This window comes from Arvicanthis niloticus, chromosome 12 (genome assembly GCF_011762505.2).
Source record: "Arvicanthis niloticus isolate mArvNil1 chromosome 12, mArvNil1.pat.X, whole genome shotgun sequence".
In the NCBI taxonomy this organism is placed as follows: Eukaryota; Metazoa; Chordata; class Mammalia; order Rodentia; family Muridae; genus Arvicanthis; species Arvicanthis niloticus.
The window spans coordinates 23,880,125-23,903,986 of NC_047669.1; the positions used below are offsets into that span (position 1 = coordinate 23,880,125).

Sequence of the window (23,862 nt, forward strand, 5' to 3'; positions counted from 1 at the left end):
TGTATATATATATAATTTATATATATAAAATATATATAATTTAATGGCAAAAGATGATTATATTTAACAGTATGTATTGAGAGATTGTTCTATTTAAAATCAGAATTACTATTTTTATTTTATAGTATATTTGAAAGAAAAACTTATACAGGGTTACAAAGGAAAGTTCATAAAGCTGTTTTTGGTTATATTCATATGTAATATATATTGACATATACTGTTCTAGGAAGGTAAATGCTTTTGATAAAGAATAATGTCCTTAGTTATTCTTTAGTAAATAATAATAGTCAACAAACCAAAACTGCTCTCTATCTTTGGGTTTGATTGGATCAACAATTATTAAAGTTATTAAACAATTATTAAATTATTGCAGGATAAATTAGTGAAAACCGTAAGAAGTTTCACAGAAGAACAATCTATACTTAAATATTTGAAAACTCTGAATTAAATATGCTAAGTATTATACTCTTACAAATTTGCATAGTAAGATTATATGCAAATGCAACCAAACATTCAATTGTTTCTAATTATTGGTGTACTCCAGTTTTAATCATAGAATCATATTAAGGGAATGTATTATGGAAATATAGGTTAAATCATATGCTAGACTCTTCCACTTAAAGCTTTACTATATAATAAATAGTATTCTAGTTCAGAAAATAATTCAACATTCAATTTGTTATTTATAAAAAAATTAGAGTATAAAAGAGATATTTCATATTATATCAAAAGTTAAGGGGAAAATTTTATGCTGTTTTGCTACTTAAAGATGATGACTATCAACACGTTTGTGTATTTTCTGTTTTAACATTAATTTCCAAAACCCCAGAAAATATCACTAGCAAAACATAACTGTCAGAAATTATGACAAAATTCTGAAATAACATATATTTTTAATGTATCTTAAGATAATTAAAAGAGAATTTATATAAAAATAAACACAGATTAACTCAACTGTATCTATTTTAAAGTTATCTGTGGCTTTAGTTCAATTTCATCTAAATTAATTAACCGTTAGCAATGGATTTATTAACTATAATTCCACAAGTTATATAATACATGCACTGTTTTTGTCAGATAAAGTGACAGGTAAGTTCAAACTCACAGTTCAATTGCCTTGTTCCACATGATGACATATCCAGAAAGAATGAAAGATTCAATATTTACAATATGTGTATTTCCTCTTTCTGTTCCAACATAGAGCCATTTACTCTGGAAAGGTAGATGACAGTAAGTAATTCTGAAAAAAAAGAAAATTACAATTAAAATATCTGAATTTTACATCTGATCAGTACATTTTCCTTACACATATCACACTAACATAAAGTTATAGCTATATAAATGAGAGGAAAACCTATGTACTGAGGTACATTTCCTTATTAATAGAACATTGGACAACAGTAATACTACATCATTAAAAATAATGACAATCATTATTGAATACATGTTTATTATGGGCATGGATTTACATCATGTTTAGTTTTAATTTTTTGACCAATACCCAAAAATATAATAGTTGTAGATAATAATGGGAACAATGATGTTTGAGACATATGTACACTGAAAATACTTAACACGAGTTTATCATTTCCAAATTAAGAAGGCTTGTAAAATCTTTTCTTCTAGCATTAGAAGTGGTGGCATATTATTGTCACTTATGGTCATACTGTGTGACAGTATTTCAAAGCTTCTTTTACATATCTGACATTATAGTGACTATGAATCCACCTTCCCCAGTCTCCCCACACACCCTTCCTTCTTCCTTGGCTTATCTTCTGGTAACCACCATTTGAATCACCATTTCTAAGAGATCAAATGAACTATTTGTCATTCCAAATACAGAGATAAAACAAGTATGTATTTCTGTTTTACATAGGAATAACTAAGATGATTTTTTTGAGTAGCAGGAAATTGAATTTTGTTTTCAGCTTTTTTTAATTAAATCACAATAGGCACATATATTCAAATTGACAAAGGAATGTTCTGATAATATTTCTAAAACTGTGACTAGGTATCTACTTTGGAAATGGAACCATTCCAAAGGTAATTTAAGACTAATACATGGAGATAATTCTAAGTGATATGTGTGTGTGTGTCTGTGTGTGTGTGTCTGTGTGTGTATACATACAAAATACAATATAACTTATAAACCTATGTTCTATAGATGTTTAAGTTTATTCTTATTGATGCATACATGAGACTAAATTGTTGCTTTATAATTGCCAAAGTCCAACAGCTAAGATGTGTAAGTGGAAAAATGGTGATACAGATCATTCCTGTTAAGTTACAAAATTTAGTATCTTCCCACTGAGTTCCACTGGTTATTTATTTAAATAAAAGACATTTCAAAGATAAATTAGGTACAGAATGAACATAAATTTCAGAGTTCGTGGAGAAGTAGTAGTTATTTGTATTGTGTTCAGATGCTTGGTATTTATGTATAGGGAGATCTGTTAAAGTCAGAGAATCACTTTATTCTTTTCTTAGTTCTGTGTGTGTGTGTGCGTGTGCGTGTGTGTGTGTGTGTGTGAATATGGAGGTCAGAGGACAATCTCAGGTATAGGTCCACCCTTTCCACCTTGTATAAGGCAGAATTTGTCTTACTTGCCATAGTCCTGCATACTTCAGGCTCGCTATCCTTCTTTTGCCTTCTCTTTTCTCTACTTCCCATCTTAATGTAGGAATGCTGGAACCACAGACATGTGCCAAGATATCAAGACTTACTTGAGTTTCACCATTCTATTCTCATCTTCATAATGGGCTTTCTGACTAGGTCTGAGACTTGTTCAATATCTAGAGCCATCAGAACTACTGCATATGAAATATGAAATTCAATGACTATGTATTAACATTGTAATTATTCTCTCTAATTTGAATTCATGGTGCTCTTCTGGATACTTTTTTTTAAATGTATGAATGCTATCTGTATATACATCTGCAGGCCATAAGAGGGCATCAGATCCCTTTATCATGATCCACTGTGGGGTTGTTGGGAATTGAGTTCTGGACCTCTGGAAGAGCAGCCAGTGCTCTTAACTACTGAACCACCTCAGAAGCCCCTTCTAGATGACCTTACAAAGAAAATAAGTTCACAGATAATCACTTGCCAGAACATGTTACTGCACCAAATATTTCCTAGAGTTTACTTGGAAGATTATTTAGTAAACTATCATAAAAGCTGAACAAAAATTTTAAGGGAAACAGATACACTTTTTAAAATTTTAATGGTAAATTCACACAATTCCATCTTATAACACACATAAGAGTGAAGCTTATGAGAGCTATCGTGCATAAGAATCAACAGTGAACAGCCAGGTTTTCCAGTACATATTCTCAGTCTGCTAAATTGAATGTTTCAATATCCTACCTCTCTGAAACAAATGTTGTCTATCCTGTGGAAAGGATCAGGCATATTACATTTAAAACACTAGAAACTTGCTATGACATAGGAAACTGAAAAGTAAATTGATTTTTCTAATTAATGAGTAACCTACACATGATACTGGGAATCTTTAATTAAGAATTGAAGTCTAGAAAAGCTGTCTCCAAGAGAGAGTTACTAATATTACACAGGAAATAACTTGATGGTCATGTTTCTAGGCAATGAATAATCAATTTTCTATTTGACTTTCAATATAAATAGAAACTCATTTTAAAGAAGATATACAATCACCATACCTGAATCACAGGAAGACAGAGAAAACAATTTAAGAGCTTCCAACAGAACATTAGGAAACTTCAATATGACAGTGATCTCCACCCCAGTTAACAAGTAAAATCTGAGAACTGCCAGGTTCAGTGATGAAACCTGAGGCAGGAAGTGGAATGCCAATATAAACAGTCCTTACAGAAAGAAAGAAGACAGGAAGAAAATCCTAACAGCATGAGAACTAGCCTGTGAACTAACTCTTTAATGATGGTTAAGTAAGAGAAACTAACCAAAGTCCTATTAGAATAATCATTTAAGATTTCCAAATTTTATCTGAATATAACCATGTGACTTACTGTCATGGGCAAAGGGTATGATTATACTTGTTCTGTGTACTTGATAATCATAATAATTGATTGATTACCTCATACAACTTAACTTTTTATTCATTAAGTCTTTATTTGTCACACTTTCGACTACCACAACCTGATACAAAAGTAATTTTAAAAAGTTATATGTTGCTTTCCTATTCATTTTGAATATCACAGAATATTTAAGACATTTCTTGCTTTTCATACACTCATCTATTCCACCTTCATTGAATAAATTTTTATAAATCTTGTATTATATGACACACAGCATCTTTATCATCTGATATATATATATATATATATATATATATATATATATACATATATATGTATATATATGTAATGAGAGAGAAAAACAAGTTGACAAGAAAGAAAACTAAAACAAGTATGTTAATATCTATAAAAATTAGGGAAATAGAATTTCCCATTTGAATTAGACTATTGAAGGTCAATATACAAAATAAGTAATTTTAAAACTTAAGTAATATACATACTTTCAAAAATTCTTCCTGATATTCACTTAGGACTCAATGTAGAAATTCTGTAATTTTTGTGATATTGACAATAAGAATATGGGTTTGATGTTAGGTCCTTTTAAGATTGGTATGCTTATTCTTTGTTTTAAACTCTGCTTCATAGTATACCATGTCTTATTTTACAATTATTTGCCATGAATAGAAATTTTTATGATTTTGGGATTGTTAGATTCTTTTTGAATAGTGCTGAGCAATAAACACATTTTAGGTAAGTGGTCTACTACTGAGCTATATCTCTAGCCCTGGTGTTATTAACTGCAGAGGAAGTAGCTGCCCTGAATGTAATTGAAGCTGTCCTATACATGGGGGTCTGGATAAAATAATAGAGAAGGGGAGAAAAAGCCTGATTTCTCAGTCATGTACTCTTTGTTTCCTGGCTTCTAAGAGATGGATTATTTTTGCCCTTCTACATTGCTGTGCCATGATATACTGCTTCATCATGCTACAAAGTCAGTCAGCCCTGGGATAAACCATCTGAAGCCATGAGCCCAAATCAATCTTTACTCCTTTGCTCCCTGAAGTAATTGTGTGGTACAAAATGTCTACTGCACATAGTATACTTCTGGTATGTTATTACTCTATAACAAAATAAAACTATTTGGTACTAACATAATTATAAATATATGTGAACTGAACATATAAACTAAATTTGTATACCTAGCATTTTTAGATAGAACAATCTGTCCAAATCCTTTAGAATGTTAGTATTAATTTAATATAAAAATAAAAGCATTTCAATTAAAAGCTACTGTTGAAAAATCACAACTGCAGGCCATGCCCGTAGACTTCGGTTTAAGAAACACTGACATAGACTGTCAATTCAACTCCTATCTATTCACTACAGTACTTGAAGTTCCAGCTAAAGCAGTTAGAAAACAAAAGGAGATCAAGGGGATACAAATTGGAAAGGAAGAGTTCTAGGAAGGGGAAATGGGGAAAGGGGAAGACATCTAAAATGTAAATAAATAAAATATCCAATTAAAAAGTCAAGGCCTCACTACTTGCAGATGATATGATAGTATACATAAGCAGCCCCCAAAATTCTTAAGACCAGAGAACTCCTACAGCTGATAAACAACTTCAGCAAAGTGTCTGGATATAAAATTAACTCAAACAAATCAGTAGCCTTTATTTATAGAAATGATAAATGGGTTAAGAAAGAAATTAGGGAAACAATACCCTCCACAATAACCACAAATAATTACATAAAATATCTTAGTGTAACTCTAACCAAGCAAGTGAAAGATAACTATGACAAGAACTTCAAGTCCTTGAAGAAAGAAATTGAAGATTTCTTCTAAAGACCCTGCTATACTGCTCCTGGGCATTTACTCAAAAAGAGAAATTCTCAACAGTAAAAGAATTTTTGCAGAACTGACCATCCCTGACCTCAAGGTGCACTACAGAGCAGTGATTTTAAAAAATGCATGGTATTGGTACAGAAAAAGAGAGGTCTATCAACTGTACAGAATCAAAGACTCAGAAATAAACCCACACATCTAGGGGCACTTTAGCTTTGACAAAGGAAGCCAAAACCATAGTTGAGAAAAGAAAGCATCTTCAACAAATGGTGCTGATCTAACTGATGGTCTGCATGTAGAAGAACATAAATTGATACATATTTATCACCTTGTACAAAGTTCAAGTCCAAGTATATCAAGGACTTCAATATAAAAACCAGATATATTAAAATAAATGGATTATAGAGCTAAACAGAGCACTCTCGACAGAGGAATCTCAAATGTCCAATATGTGATTGAAAAAACTGTTCAACATCCTCCATCATCAGGGAAATGCAAATCAAAATGACTCTGAGATTCCACCTTACAGCAATTAGAATGGCTGAGATCAAAAACTCAAGTGATAGCACATGCTGGCAAGGATGTGGAAAAGGGGGAACAATCCTTTATCGCTGGTGGGATTGGAAACTGTTACAAATACTCTGGAAATCAATCTAGCAGTTCTTCAGAAAATTGGAAATAGTTCTACCTGAAGATCCAGCTATGCCACTCCTGGGCATATACCCAGGATGCTCAACCATACCACAAGGACACAAGCTCCACTATGCTCTTAGCAGACTTATTCATAATAGGCAGAAACTGGAAGCAACCCACGTCCCTCAACCAAAGAATGGATACAGAAAATGTGGCTCGTTTATACAATGGAATACTGTTCTGCTATTTAAAACGAGGATATCATGAATTTTGCAGGCAAATGAATGGAACTAGAAAATATCATCCTGAGTGAGGTAGCCCAGACCCAAAAGGACATGCATGGTATGTACTCACTGATAAGTAGATAGTAGCCAAAAATAGAGGATACCCATTTTACACCCCACAGACCATAAGAAGTTTAGCAAGAAGGAAGGCCCAAGTGAGGATGCTTCAATCCCATTTAGAAGGGAGAAGAAAATAATCATGGGAGACAGAGGGAGGGAAGGACCTGAATGGGAGAGGGGAAGGGAAGGGGAAAAGGGGAACAGAATCAGATATGGGAGAAGGCAGGAGAGAAGTGTGGAGGGCTAGAAGAATGCATGGAAATATAAAGCTGCCATGGTTAGAGGTAGGGGGAACCTCTGGAAAGTCCCAGACACGAGGGATATGAGAGATTCCCAGGACCTAGCGGGGATGACCTTACCCAAAATGCCCAACAGTAGGTAAATGGAACCTAAAGAGACCACCTCCAGTAGATAGAGATAGACATGTCTCCCATTTGAGACATGGGGCCACTCACCCATCTTCACAATTCTTGACCCAGCATTGTTCCTATCTAAAGGATATGCAGAGACAAAAATGGAGCAGAGACTGAAGGAAAGACCATCCAGTGACCAGCTCAACTTGGGATCCATCCCATGTGTGGGCATCAAACCATAACACTATTACTGATGCTATGTTGTGCTTGTAGACAGGAGCCTAACATAACTGTCCTCTGAGAGGCTCTGCCAGCAGTTGACTGAGACTGATGCAGATACTTACAGACATGCATTAGACTGAGGTTAGGGAACCCTATAGAAGAGTTAGGGGAAGGATTGAAAGAGTTGAAGAGGATGGCAACCCCATAAGAAGAACAACAGTGTTAACTAACCCAGACCACTGAGAGCTCCCAGAGACTAAACCACCAACCAAATATCATACAGGACTGGTCCGAGGCCCTGCCTTGTCTAGCCTCGGTAGGAGAGGATGTGCCTAATCCTGTTGAGACTTGAGGCCCCGGGGAAGGGGGATGTTGAGGGTGGGGTGGACTGAAGGGTAGAACATCCTCTTAGAGGTGAAGAGGAAGGAGGATGGAGTAAAGAGCTCTGGGAGGGGAAACATTTGGGGTGTGGATAAATAAAATAATTTTTAAAAGAAACATTGCCATAACTCATAAGCAAAAATTTTTTTAAATGAAAATAGAACTAAATCATTGTTATTGTTCTATAAGAGATTCAATGGGCCAGGCATAGTGTTGAATGACTTTCATCACAGCAGTAGGGAAGCAGAGGCAGGTAGATCTTCATGAGTTCAAGGCCAGCCAGCCTGGCTATGTAGAGAGACCCTGTCTCAAAAATAAATAGAAATTCATCAGGAGAATTTGACTTAGAAGGTCTTCTTTCCAATGAGTTCTAATATAGCTTATTGGCAACTATTTCTCATGTAGCTGCCAGTAAATTCTTGAGTTTCAGGAAGAATGACTTTGCTAATCCAACTAAGATCTTAACCTCATAAAGAATACTGATAATTGCACTACCTAACTTAGATATGGTGAATCAAGTGCATATTGAAATGCATGTGAAAACAACAACAAAACACCAGAGATGGTTTCCAATATTTTGGAGACAAGACCTACTAATATGGTTTTAAAGCTACTTGGGAATGGTCTGGATGCACATCTACTAAGTTATACCAGTATTTTAAATCTTTGGCATAATAAACACCTAATTTTAATGCATTCTAAGATTATAACCATAAGATGGTGATACATTAGGTATGAATGGTACATGAGAAACTGATTTTTTTTTCATATTTTAAAAGCATCAGTCTTTGCTATTTAAGTAAAGGTCCATTGACAGCAGCATCAATACTAGCTACACACTTATTTCAAACCCAAACACTGAGGCTTCACTTCAGACTTTCTAAACCACAAACTTCACTTTATCAAAGAATTACCAGGTGAGTCTTAGTCATGCTCAGACTTTATAAGGCAAGTTTTACCAGACAATCTACAGAACAGAATGGAAAAGGTGTTTTTCTGTAGTTGAATGATTACTTCTTACTCTTCAAGTTTCAGGATAGGAGCCTAAATTACTGTTATGATAGAAGGGATGTGGCTATGTGGTTCCCTAAAACTAGTTAAAGATGAAATTATGAAGAGAAGGGGAGAGGGGAGAAGAGTACTAAGGAGGTCAATGACAGGAATTTTAAAAACAAGTCAGTAAAGAAGGAGATAGCATCCCTGTGTATCTTGTAGTCCCATAAGCCAAAATACTGGTAGACAGAAACATTAATAGAAAATTTAACCCATAAAAGTAAAGAAAATGTCCCTTAAGTAAAACAACCTCATGATTTAAAATAAACTATAATATCTAGAACTATTATACAAAAGACCAAATTAAGAAATAATTAATATTCAACTAAATTTCATTCATAGTCCTAATTGACTATTAGCCAACTAATGTGTCAATAAAAACCTCAATCACTTGTCATTATTTGAGCACCTTCTAACATAATACAAACTAAATTAAATTTCTGCAACTATTAGGTAACTTACCAATAACCTAAATTATAGACAGTAATCTTGTTCTGTGAAGTACTAAAATACAGAAAATATTTTGAGCTTTAAATACCAGTTTGTCTTACACCCTCTCAACTTTTACACAGTAGTACAAAAATAGCCACAGACAACACACACATTAAAAAGCAGAACTATGTTACAGCAACATAGTCTTATTCCTAGAATGTGTCATGGACCACATTAGCTATGCATACCACTATTTGGAATCAAAATGTTAATTTTTCTATTTTTATTTGGCTATGTAACTTCATACAAATTTTCTGAAATTATCACGGAAACTTCCTTAAATGGTTAGCTTTTTTATGGAAACCATAGCATGTTTATGCTATTTTTTTCAATATATTATTTCTTGGAATAAGCAAGAAATATATATGATCAAAATATTTCATATAATATTAAGCATCCTCAAATTACATTGCCAAAAATACAATAGAAATAACAATTAACACATATAAGATTAATTAACAGAATAAATGCTTTATGGTTAAAATGTACCTGCATGTAGATGTTGGAGACTCAAAACTTATACAGTGTATTTATGCCCCTTTGGAATTAAAATTTAAGAAAATATTTGGCAAAACTGAATATAGTTCTATTAATTCATATATATATTACAAATAAAATTAGGTAACGTGTCAATAATGTGTCTAATAGGATACATCCTATCCTAAATACTCTAAGTTACTTCCTCTTTGAATTTTAAATTACAATGTTTTAAAGACAATTACTTGATATTTTTTTCTTCTTTAGGTCGTTTGACATGGATTCCTAATATACCCAAGGTTGGCCTCAAACACACAGCAATCTTCCTGTCTAGCATCTTGAAATTTGAGTTATAGTTTGGTTATCATGTTAAGCTCTGTTAATTGATTTTTATCTATTCTTAAAACAATTAGTAACATAACAACCTATAACTTTTCAATTCATTGACAGAGGTCAGTTATAAGGTGAGCACTTTATATTACACTCACTAGGGATTACATTCTCTATATTTTCCTACTCAAATTTAAAAATCATTAATTCATTACATCATATTAAGTAAAAGCGGTTATCAGAAGGAAAGAAGTTTCAGTTGATCATTTTCTTGTCTACTGGGAGAAGGATATCAAGCTGTTTAATTGCACAGGTTACATACAATTATACATGTTGGTGCCATGGAGTGAAAACTAATATAATACAAAATATATTAAGGATATACAGAAAATTCTGAATTTTAGTTCTAAAAAGCATAATGAGCATATATATTAATGGAACATTGGTTTAACAATGGCTCAAACAAAAAAAAAGAAAAAAGAAAAAACCAAAACAGTTAAGAGTTTTGCTGGCCCTTAAGTTCAATAAAAATCAATAATTCCACCCTATAATCAAACTTACATATTAGTTATTATATATTCATTCATGCTGTCCATGTATTATATGATATTTCCATTTATTAATAAATTTGTATAGGTTTAAAACTAGAGTTTATATTGAGGAAATGGTTCCTGGATTAGTAAAATATTTGAAAATCATAGCATGCGAGTAAGCTACGGTTAGTAGTGCTATCAAAGCCAGGAACAATTTTATTAACTGGTAGTTTGAACAATCTTATTTTAGAAGAGAGACTAAATATCTTCTATAGCTATATAAAATACAAGTGTTGAATAGTGTATAAGGAAGTTACAAAACTAACTCAAAATTTGGGCTAGCATTAATAAACTTTCAAAGGACTAGTTCTTTTAAAATGGATTAAATTTATGAACAGTCTGTCATCTTCACAGTTAGCTTAACTGGATTCAACTCATCTAGGAGACATGCCTCTGGAAGTGTCTATGATGGCATTTCCAGAGAGGTTTAACTAAGGAGAGAAAACTACCCTGAAGGTGGGTGGTATCATTCCATGGGCTTTGGGGGGGGGGGCAGAATAAAAAGGAAGACAGAAAAAAGAGAAAGGAAGGAAGGAAGGAAGGAAGGAAGGAAGGAAGGAAGGAAGGAAGAAAGGCAAGCAGGCACCAAAATTTATCTCTCTTCCTTGACTGTGGAAACAAATGGCCAGCTCTCTCATGCTTCTGCTGCCATGCTTTTCCCCACTATGATGGACTGAAACTTCAAATCCTAAGTCAAAATAAACCCTTCCTTCCATAAGTGCTTTATAACAGATGTTTTGTCACAGCCATGAGAAAAATAACTGATAAAAATTGTTGCGGCCCTCTCCACTCCACGCTTGGCGGCCACTGTTTCCTGGCCCAAGCTGCCGCTCCGGTTTGCGGGTCAGGGTCTAGTGAGAGAGAGAGTGGGGATTAAGGGGAAGAGACTCGAAGAATGGAGACAAGACAGAGTTCTGATCAAGTCTCGTTTATTGAAGGGAAATCTGGAGTATTTATACGCTTTGCCACGTGCCTTGTAGGTGCGTGGATACCACGTGCCTTGCAGGTGTTGATATGACATAAGCCTTACAGGCATGGATACCACGTGCGCCTTGCAGCTGGGGGCAGTAAACAGCAAACAAAATATGTTGGATATCAGAGTGTGCTTCAGCTGTTGTAGGCTGTTGAAAAACAAGTCTCATGTCAGGGTATATGGCTCAAGATGGCTGCAAAGCTGATAGCCACTTTCTGCTAAAAGTCGGCTCCCAAACAAAAAATATTTTTAGACATGATCTTATAATTAAAAGGAGGTGATACAGAGATTCTATGGTTTTGGGGGAGAGAGAAAGAGATGGAAAGAGAGACGAGAAGGGGAGAGAAAATGTGGGCTGGAGAGAGAAACAAAACCTCTTAGCATCTTGGGTATTATGTTCCAGAAAACTAAAGTGTTTACATCAAGTCTATTAACACAAACAACAAAATGACAGCATTTCTACTTATACAACTCTTCAAACAGTTAGCATACCTTCCTTTTAAAGACTTTTACAAATAAATTATTTTTCTTCAGTTCTACCAGGGAAAGCATGGTAGTACACAAGACTTAGGTTCATGTTTGTGCTATAAAATAGAAGCAATGATTTGCAATGTTACCTAAATTTCTTGACTATCTTGATTCATGGGTGAGAGAATCAGTACGGTGTGTGGCTATGTGACGAGCAGTAGTGAAGTACTCCTGTATAATAGTGGTGAGGGGGAAGGCATAGTGCCCTCTACTACAGAAAACAGAGTACTTCTGACAATACAAAGTACCTCTCCTTACTCAGATAGCAGCCAGAAAAATGTAAAATCACACTCAAGTTTCCTTAAGACTTCAGAAGAATTTTATAATACAACACCTAAAATACCTGTGATTACATTAAAAACAATCATTCATCAAAGGCTTTTTCAGCATCTAATGAGATGATCAAGCAGTTATCTTCTTTCAGTTTGTTTATATGATGGATTACAGTGACAGATTTTTATATGAACAATTCTTGCATCTCTAGGATGAAGCCTACTTGATCATGGTGGATTGTCTTTTTAATGGGTTCTGGGATTATTTGGTTTGTACGTATCTTACTGAGTATTTTGAATTTATATCAAGAATACCACAAACAAGCTCATAGAATCAACTAACCTGAGCTCACAGGAGCTTACCGAGGCTGAACCAACAACCAGGGACCCTGACCTAGGCTCTCTGCATATGTGTAACGATTATGTAGCTTGGTCTTCTTGTGGAATTCCTAACAGTGAAAGCAGGGTCTGTCTCTGATTCCTTTGCCTGCTTTTGGGACCCTTTCCTTCTGCTGGGTTGCCTTGTCCAGCCTTAATATGAGGGAAGGTGCTTAGTCCTACTGCAACTTGATATGCCACATTTGTTTGACATTTATGGGAGGCCTGGCCTTTTCTGAAAAAAAAATGGAGGAGTGCATGGAGGAAGGAGAGGAGGGAAGTGCAGGGGAGGGACTAGGATAGGAAGAGATGAGGGAGGGGAAACTGTGGTCAGAATATGAGAGAAGAATAAATAAAAAAAATTTAAAGAGCATTCATTATACTAAGATATAGGAAAATGTCAAAGTGCAAATGGACAAGTCTGAAAATAATGAATCTAAAATGAACACTCAAAGAAAAAATATGTAAAAATTCACCTAATTTGAAAAAAATATGTAAACCAAAGGATGCAAGAAACTGGACTACACCAAACATAATACCTCAGTGAAATAAGACCAAGGGAAGATCTTAGTCAAACAGTTGACTACCCTGATAAAGCAAGGACTGAGTGAGGAATGAAGGTGAGGACACAGGGTGAAATGAAAATGGGAAGAAGGAGTGAGAAGAAGGGGAAGAGAGGCATGGAAGGACAAGAAGTGGGAAGGAAGAGTCAGGGGAACTGAGAGGAGAGAAAGAATGGGAAGGGAAGGAAAAGGAGAGGGGATGAGATAAAGGAAAGATGTGAAAGCAGCAAGAGAAAAAGCCCACCATAACTCTCTACAAGGGTTGGGGCAGACAATGACAGCGGATCTCTCAGCATAAACCATGGACAATGGAAAGAAGCAGGGTGATAGTGAAGTATCTAAAACAAAATCCAATATTCAGCAAAAACAATTTCTCATGAGTAATGGAAAAATGATGACTTTATCAAGCAAAACAAAATCAAGAATTTGGTATCAAAATGCCAGTTTGGGGCTGAAGAGATGGGTTTGTGATTAACGGCACTTACTGTTGTTGCAGGAGACTCAGGTTTAGTTCCTATCAGGTGTCTCACACCATCTTAAATGTAGTGTTGTGGAATCTGGTGCACATTATTAGTCTCTATAGGCACCTGCACACACATGATGCACATAAACTAATACAAGTGTACATGCTCACACATACAAAGAACAAAATCTTAAAAAATACAGAACACTACCAATCCCCAAAGAGTGGATGAAAACACTGATAAAAGGAGGAACTATGGAAAATCAAGAATAAAGAAAATACAAAGAGTGTACATATAAGTGAGGCAATGCGGAATTCCACATAAGAATTTTAAGGAAAGTAAAATGACCTGGTTAAAAAAAAAAAAAAAAAAAGACTAAGACCAATAGTGTACTGCTTAGTATTTGCTAACTTGTCACAAGCTAGGATGATCCAGGAAGGAGAAACCTCAATAGAGAAAACCCCCTCATCAGTTGGTCATTTTCTTAATTCAATGATTGATGTGGGAGGTTCTAGCCCACTGAGGGGAATGCCTTCCCTAGCAAATTTTGTGAAAAGCAATAAATAATGATAAAGTACACTACTAAATGATAAGCCCAAATAAGTCAGATGCCTAACAGCCACTAACTGACTAAAAGCTAAACACAGCAAAATGATGAAAGTCCTCAATTTAGAGGATCAGGATGAATACTAACAAATTAAATTCAAATGAGTAAATACCATAGAATATCCTAAGTATTTTTTTCAATTTAAGACAAAAATTATACCACTAAGTGATTTCAGATGTATTCGAGTAAATATTTAAGTGGTATCTACATGGAGGTAAGGTTTGAATTCAAACACAAAGTGTTATTCTTGATTTTAAAAACTCAAAAAGAAAAACTAGTAATATATTTCTCACCTTGATAAAAACATTTCTCAACTTGATAAAAACATACTAATATCATCATTATCATGTCATGTATGACCTAGACAGTTTGATAATGTAAGACAAAAATAATTTAATAATAATATTTTATAATTTTAAAGTTATATATATATATATATATATACACACACACACATATATATATATTTCTCAATTTTCAGATGGCATGCTTTTTTAAAGACTTATTTATTTTAAGTATATAAGTACACTGTAGCTGTCTTCAGACACACCAAAAGAGAGCATCAGATCCTGTTACAGATGGTTTGAGCCACCATATGGAGGCTGGGAATTGAACTCAGGATGTCTGGAAAAACAGTCAATGCTCTTAACTGCTGAGCCATTTTTTAAGTACAAGATTTCAAGAAGCCTACAATAAAAATTTCTAGAACTAAGGCTGGCACATATGTAGCAGGTAATATTTTAAAAACATCACCCAGTCCGACTTGATCTCGTGCAGCCGCCATTTTCCTGCGGCTCCAGCTCTGGACCGTGGCTCCGGCTATCTAGAAACATTGGCTCTGGCACTCACGAGACACCAGCACGGGGGATAGCTCTGCCAATCCTCCACACTGTCTCCACCAAGGTCAGCTGAACCCCAGACGATACTGCCATGCTCACAATTCCCGGTAGAATGAAGACTCTTAACGCTTAAAGATTATCCAATGGTTTTATATATTTGGAAATGCTCAATTAACAAGACGTCCACACAATTAGAGTTGTTACCCAATACCTAACCTTTAGATATAAATTGTTACCCAGGACTGCTCTCGACCAATTCGCCCTCCTCCATCATTGCCAAATGCCTCCTCTCTCTCCTCCTCTTACTTCTCCATTCCACTCTTCACTCCCCCCACCCCCCGCCCTTAGCTCCTCCCAAATTACCAGCTTTATTGCAAATGTAGCAGGGAAAATATCCCACTACACACATAAATTGTAAGACCAAATGCAGAATCCAATTACGAAGCACTTTATTCAAAACCAAAGTAAATGAGTAATAAAATATAAACCTTTTTCTTTAGCAGTAGTTTCTCTCTTGACTTTTCATTCTCATTTTTCTAAATAATGGAAAATGAAAATGTTATGTTTAAAAATGAATTAACACTCATTTGTATTTTGTGTACCAGCAGTTTCAATTTTTTTTAAAAAATGATATACATAATTCATCATCATTTCATCAACCAGGAAGTCAGGATAAGAAATCAAGCGAGGAACTTGGAGGCAGGAACTTATGCAGAGGTCAAGAATGTGCGCTGCTCAGTGGCTTGTTCTTCATGGCTTGCTCAGCCTGCTCTCTTATAGAATCCAGAACCAGAAGCCCAGGGGTGCACCCACCCACAGTGGGCTGGCCCAGCCCACATTAATCACTAATTAAGAAAATGCATTGTGTGCCTGCCTTTAGCCTGATCTTAAGGAGGCATTTTCTCTACTGAGAGTCCTTCTTTCCAAATGATTCTAGCTTGGGTCAAACTGACATAAAGCTTGCCAATACAGGCCCTTTGGGACTGTCTGCTTCCTCCATTACAGATCTGATACATTGCGTGTGCTTATTGAAAAATAAACAGAGAATAAAATAGTCAGAGGAGGCAGATAGAGGGAGGGAACTACCTGGGAGAGGGGATGGAGAGGGGAAAGGGGGTGTTCAAGATCAGGTGTGGGAAGGACGGGAGAGATGGCAAAGTGGCCATGAAAATGAATGGAAGTCTGTAATTTACTGGGGTATGGAAGTTGGGGGAGCATCTCAAAGACTTGAAAGAAACTTGAGATAGGGAAGGTGTCCATGAATCAATAGGGGTAGCTCACAGCATTGAGTATATGGAACCTGATGAGGCTACCTCCTGTAGCCAGACTGGAGTTCCAGTAGAGCAATAGGAACAGCAACCCACCCACAAAACTTTCAACCCCAAATTTATCCTGACTACAAGAAATGCAGGCATGGAGGACAGAACAGAGACCAAGGGAATGGCCAACCAATAAGTGGCCCAACTTGAGACCCATCCCATGGGCAAGCATCAATCCTTGACACTATTAATGATACTGTGTTATGCTTGCAGACAGAAGCCCTGCATGTCTGTCCTCTGAGAGGTTCCACCCAGCAGCTGACTCACTGAAGGATGCAGAGACCCACAGCCAAAAAGTGGATGGAGCTTGGGGACTTTTATGGAAGAATAGGGGGAAGGTTTGCAGCTCCAAAGGGAATAGGATTTCATAGGAAGACCAACAGAGTTAACCTGGACCCTTGGTGCTCTCAGAGTCTGAACTACCAACCAAAGAGCATACAAAGTCTGGACCTAGGCCATCCTGCACATATGTAGCAGATGTACATGTTGGTTTTCATGTGGGTCCTGAACAGCTGGAGTGGGGGCTATCCCAAAAGCTGTTGTCTGTCTGTGGAATATGTTCTTCTAGCTGGGCTGCCTTGTCTGGCCTCAGTGTGAGAGGATGCGCCTAGCCCCACAGATACTTTGATGTGCCAGGGTGGGGGATACCCAGAGTGGGTCTCCACCCACTCAGAGGAGAAGGGGAATGGGGAAGAATTGTGGAAGGGAATAACAAGGAGGAGGGGCAGTGAGCAGGATGTAAAGTGAATAAGTTTTTTAAAGGAATTTCAAAAATAAACACAAAAAAAATCATGATTACCTTAGAATCACAGATATTACAACATTATATATGAAAAATAGCAAAACACGGAATTACCTATCACAGTCCTCTGTTTATGAATATGTTCTACTGTTATACTAGACTTACAAAAGTGAAATGCAAAGATAAAATTATTTTATAATTCTAAGACAGCAAAAGCAGAACGTTTAACAAAGTCATGGGCATTTCCAAGCACTGGTCCCCAAACACGAGGTTAATTTTTGGAAGATAGATGATCAACTCTGAAAAGGTAATAGTGAGAATGGTGTGTCCAGGAATAGCAGAGGACATGTTGTCTCTGTTCATAGATGTTACTGGTTCCATTAGAGCCGTATAGAGAACTCAAGTTCAAAGATAAGATGGAGAATCCAGATGGTGAGAGCAGACCATTTAATCAAGTACAGACCGTTCGGAGTGCAGTCCCTGTCCTATCAAATAGGTCCTACATACATGCATCTGTCAGAACTTAAAACACTTTGGTGAATTTAGCAAAATGTGTATTTAAAAAACACCATTTGAAGTGTAATTGTATTCCATATGGTAGCAGTTAATGTGTACAAAAATAATTTTTATATTAAGATTTATTTATTTTATATATGCAGGTATTTTGTCTGCATGTATGTCTATACCACATGTATGCAATGCCTGCAAAGATCATAAAACAGGGTGTCATATCTTTCAGACTGACATTAAAGTTCTGAGTTCTGGGTGTTGGACACTGACAGGGAGTCCTCCAAAAGAACAGCAACCACTATTGACCACTAGGTCACCTCTCCAGAGCCCCAAATAAAATATTGAAGTACCAGTCATGATTTATATCCTTATTTATAGGGGTGTCATAACATGGATAGGACCTATATACCAAAAATACAAAGCACTGGTGAAAAAATTTTTAAAGGTCTAAACAAAGTGAGAGACATAGTGTGTGAACCAATTATAAGACTCCAAAATGGCAAGGATGTCAATACTCCCTAAAGTAATGTAGTCCAATTCCTACCAAATCTCTAGCACTAAATTTAAAATGTTTCAAATTTTATTAAAAGGAAGCAAAGCTAAACCCAATCCAGGAAATAAAAAAAACCAACAGGAGCAAACACTAAGTTTAACTTTAAAGCTTTCTGGATGAATAGACAGTAATCAAAAAGGGTGTCATTGGCACTGGGACAGATACATCAAGGAAATGAAACAAGAGTTTCAGAAATGGATTCAGTCAATATATCTAACTGAATTTTGATAAAGTAGAGAGAGAAATTATATAGAGAAAGAACAGTCTTTTCAACAAATTGTGAAGTGCCTAGGCATTCAAAGCTTAAAAATAAATCTCAACCTGTAACCCATATGTGAGACAAAAACAACTTTAAGTGAATTATAAACTTAAGTATAAAAGTATAAAAACCTTTTTTGAATAGGAAAATAATTACCTTTGAGAGTAAAGAAACTTAAAAACCCTAAATGAAATAATAATCAAATTTTATCATACTAAATTTTTTTTGCCTGTGAACGTCTTCATTACAGAGGAAAAAGACAAGCTATGAACTGACAGAAGATACTTACAATTAACATGACTGATAAAATATCTGTAGAACATAAAAAGAACATGCACAAACAATATCTAGCTAGAATATGAAAATACATGAATAAGCATTTCCTCACGAAGGACTAATGACTGAAAAATAGCACATACAAAAGTGATTACATTTTTACCCATTAGGCAAATACAAATTAAAACACCAATGCAAGTCACTACTTACAACATAAAAACCAGTGATAAGACCAAATCCTTTTAGAATATGGAGAAATGATATCTGCTTATATTTCTTATAGGAATGCAGAATAATAGTACATACCCAAATGTTTGTGATGGCAAATAATTGATACTCTTGTGTATTGACTTACTAAGTTGATGCTTCATAGGTTAAGCATATTTAATATTTTTTCAACAATGATAATTTAATATTTGACAAGTATGAGTAAAGTCAAGAAGCATCTATAAAATTACAACATAAAGATCAAAATATTAGATAATCTAGCATGCACAAACATATTATAATGTCATTATATCACAAGATTATATAGAAGATTTGTGGAAGTAGGCTGGCAGTATGGCCCAGTGTGTAAAAAATTATTGTCACCACATCTGATGACCAACCAGACTTTCAGCTCCAGAACTTTCTAGAGAAAGAAAACAGAGTCTTGCAAGTTGTCCTCTGTCCCCATTTATGGACTATGGCATATGCAGCTGCATACAATTCACTCTGTCTCTGTCTTTCTCTCTGTCTGTCTCTGTCTGTCTCTCTGTCTCTCTGTCTCTCTCTCTCTCTCTCTCACACACACACACACGTGATCTATAAAGCTCATATTCCATGATTTTCCTAGTATTCTTGCCCCCTGAGTGTACATAACACATGACTTGCTTTTAACCAACAAAATGTGGCAATGATCATGGAATGTCATGTATGCATGGAATATCATGCAATGAGCTGACTTGATAAGGGTGTCATTGTCATATATCAATTTCCTCTGAATTAAAATACTTCCTGCAGGAGAGAGGGGCACATTAAACTCAGGATAAAAACAAACTTCACACTTCTGAGAAAGCAGAAACTTTCAAGGTTCAGGGAGCCCCACTTTAGAGTTATATAAACAGAAAACAAAAACTATGGAGGAGAACTGCTGCTGGGAGAGAAGGTGCAATCAGTGTAGCTGCAGAGAGACATCTCCTGGACCTGTTGAACTGCTTGTAAGTTCTGCAGAGAGCCCAGGAATGCAGTTGCATCCAGTCATCATCTATGCTATCCTGTGGTGGGCTTTGTTGTGAGTCAGCTGGTTTTGGATCATCTTTTCCTATAAGTAACTCTTTCTTCATTTCCTGTTAGTAACTCCAGTAATAACTGATTGGTTCACCAAGTTGGACTTTGGTGCAATTGTTAGTTTGGTCTGTCATGATTTTTCTATCTAGATGTATGTGTGCTGTGTCTTGCCAAGAAAAGTTTCTTATACAACAGCCAAATGGCAAACAGAACTTAGCTTTTAACTAATACCTAGTAAGAAGCCAAGGCCTTCCATCAATTAGCAAAATACCTAAATGTTGCCAACAGCATGATAAGACAAAAAGTAGATGCTATCCTTGTGAAGTCTCCAGTGAGATGTTCTGAGAGCTAGGTGTGTTAAGTAGGGTTCTCTAAGGGAACATAAGCAATAGAACACACACACACACACACACACACACATATGGGGATGTCTGGGCATGTGCCAAAGGGATCTATTAAGCTGGTTTATACACTAGAAGCCAGGTAATTCCATAAGAGCCATCGCCATTGCTGGATGAGCAGCAAACCTTATAAAGCTTCATTCCAAGAGGTTGAACTCCTCAACAGAACCAGTCTTGATTCTGAAAGCCTAGAGATTTCCTGAAGAGCCACTGGTAATGAAGGAGGATGCTGGAACTTGATTACAGGAGGGGATGGTAACATTAGAAATGGACTCAGAGAGAAGCAAAGCCTCCACATATTTTTCTCTTATATGCAAATCCTAGCATCTAATTGTTGAATATGAGTAGGCAGAAATAAATATAGGTAAAGGCCAAGAAACTAAACAGGGGACCAAGTGACTGGGGGAAACTTTAATAGAAGACAGTGGAAAAGACAAAAGAACAAAATAGAAGAGGAAAATACTAGCGACAAAAGGATACAGTGGGGAAAGGAAAGCTTGAGAGATGGCATGGGACAAACAAAAATATATGTGGCCTAGAAATTTATTACTCCATGCAGGAGACAGAAAATATTCATTATTATATATAACCTTGTATATTTTGAACATTGAATCAAATAAACATATTATTTAGAAAATTTTAAAAATAAAAACACTTCAAACTGTCCTGGTAAAGCAATTGAGCTTTTAGATTTTTTCTAATTATAGAGTTGTTAACAAAATATCCCTTCCCTTTGCTTAGGTAATATACCTTAAATATATTTTGGCTAAATTAACAGACACAACACTATGGACAGAAAATGAGAACTGACATATTAGGTTCTAATAATCAAAGGGTTTATAAATCACAGTTTACATACTGAATTTCATCTACAAGCATGCAAAATGCTCTGTGCTTTCTCTAACATTACAAAAACTTACTATCAGTGATAGAAAGGACTGTGACTAAAATGAGAATAGTTTATTCATTACTCGGCTCACATTACCCACGTCAAGAGTAACATTTTTATGTTTCAGTCCAAAATGTATTTGAAAGAAATCCAAGATCAGTAATATAAGCATATTTCAAGTCACATGATGACATATGTACATCTTTCAATATATTTCAATACTATCTAATATTATTACATGTTATTTCACTATATGTAGTAATATATTATATATAATAAGTATTAAAACAATGTGAGGCTGGAGAGATGGTTCAATGGTTAGGAGCGCTGGCTGCTCTTCCAGAGGACCTAGGTTGAATTTCCAATGCCCATATAGTGGCTTACAACTGTCTATAAAACTCTAACTCTAAAGGGATCTGATACTGTCTTCTAGCCTCCGTGGGCACCAGGTATGCATGTAGTGAACAGACAGTTGTGCAAACCAAACACTCATACATATAAAATTTAAAAATTAAAAATTTTAAGTCATTTTAAACAAAACAATATTTTTAGAGTTCTTAGGATGTAAACTTGTACTAAGCCTGTCAGCTTGTTCCCTATTTTGCTACAATTAACCCACTTCAACTGAGATAATAAAATTATCATCAATATTTCTTCCTCTTAAGAGAGTCATAAAGAGGACCATAATATTTTAACATTTGAATAGTAAGGGAAAGAAACAAAACTCAAACAATGCACTTTTTCTATCAATACAAAAGTAGCCAGATTTACTCAAAGCATTGAAAAAGAAAAAAATTCAGAGTGTGTGTGTGTGTGTGTGTGTGTGTGTGTGTGTGTTTTGATGTGGTGTTATCAGCAGGTTTCTTCACAGCAGGTTTTTGTTTGGTTTTGTTTTCTTGAAATGCACTCACTCTCGTTGACCTGGAATTCATGGGTTTGGCTAGGCTGGCTGTCCAGTGAGCTCCAGGGACCTGTCTGTCTCACCCCCACTGGTGCCCAGCTTTGTCAGAAACATCAAGGATCTAAACTCATGTCCTCACGCTTGCTGTGCGTCTTTCCAACTGAATCATCTTTCCTCCCTCAAAGAAATTGTATGAGCAGATGGAGATTACCAACATAACAATCCAAATAGGTGATATTCTTACTGGAATAACAGTATAGCACCTCTGAACTGATCTTATGTTTTTAAAACTCCTAAAAATTTTTACTATATTACTTATTTTACATTTAAAATAAGATAGCACACCATACACTGTGTATGACCCATTGTTCTTTTGAGTACTTGCAAAAATAAATCCTACAAATAAAGTAGAAAAAGTCAGCCTAATCTAGAGAAGTCCTGGCTAGCTTAGTAAATTCTTAAGTGTTAATTCTCCCCAGCTTAAAAAAAAAAAAAAAAAAAAAAAAAAAAAAAAAAAAAAAAAAAAAAAAAAAAAAAACTAGCTATAAAGATGGCAATTCATAAAGTAATGAGATATATTACTCATGAATTTTATTCAAAATATTTACAGTTAATTATTTACCCTCACATATTATACACATGAAATTAAAACTACTAAAAGCATGAGTATATTCTATATAACTACCATTTTACTTTGTCATATTTATAAAGACATATATACTTCATTAAAATCTTCCAAAATAGCAGTGATTCCTTTTTAACCATTATTATGCAACAAAATAAAAAATAATCACCATGTGGGGCTTTAGGCTAAAACTGCTTTCCTCCTGTGTTTATCTTGGTTTGGATGGTGTTTGTGAGTCTATACAAATTTATTTCTCAAAGGTTTCTCAAAGTCGCAGGTTTTCCTATGTGCCTTCCCATACACTGTAAAAAGTCTGGTTGCTTCCCAAGCAATGATAAGACTATTCTACATAGTTAAGGTACACACCTCACTGTTCACATGCTCACTGATGACTGTTCGTTAAGTGGATGTGCATATATCTAGATCTAGGAAATAGTAAATTGTGATATAACTTATCACAAATAAAATAACTTCTGCCATTTGCATTCAAATAAACCCCTGGCTATGATCATTCTAAAATGATGTGAACTAAATTTTGATCAAATTGCCATCTTTGGCAATGCTAAAATTTAGTGTTTAATTAGAACTGACATATTTTAGACTCTAAAACTTTTGTTCAGTATTCTATCTAAAAGATATTTAGATTTTAAAAAAGATTAAAAATATTTTTAAATGGTATTTAGATAAGAGGGTCAGGATTAGAATATTGATGAGGGTCAGGATGAGATTTATGATGTAATCAAAATATGTGAAATAAAA

At 35.2% G+C, this 23,862-nt stretch overlaps 1 protein-coding gene across 8 annotated transcripts in view; it reads right to left on the reverse strand.

Annotated features, from left to right (window-relative positions):
* Positions 1-23,862, reverse strand: part of Stxbp5l (syntaxin binding protein 5L) — a 286,076-nt gene that overhangs the window by 199,995 nt on the left and 62,219 nt on the right. For all 8 annotated transcript variants that reach the window (XM_034515170.2, XM_076942909.1, XM_034515168.2 and 5 more), the window contains exon 6: positions 1,106-1,240. In XM_034515170.2, the coding sequence (XP_034371061.1) occupies positions 1,106-1,240 (135 nt within the window). The remainder of the gene's footprint in view (positions 1-1,105; positions 1,241-23,862) is intronic.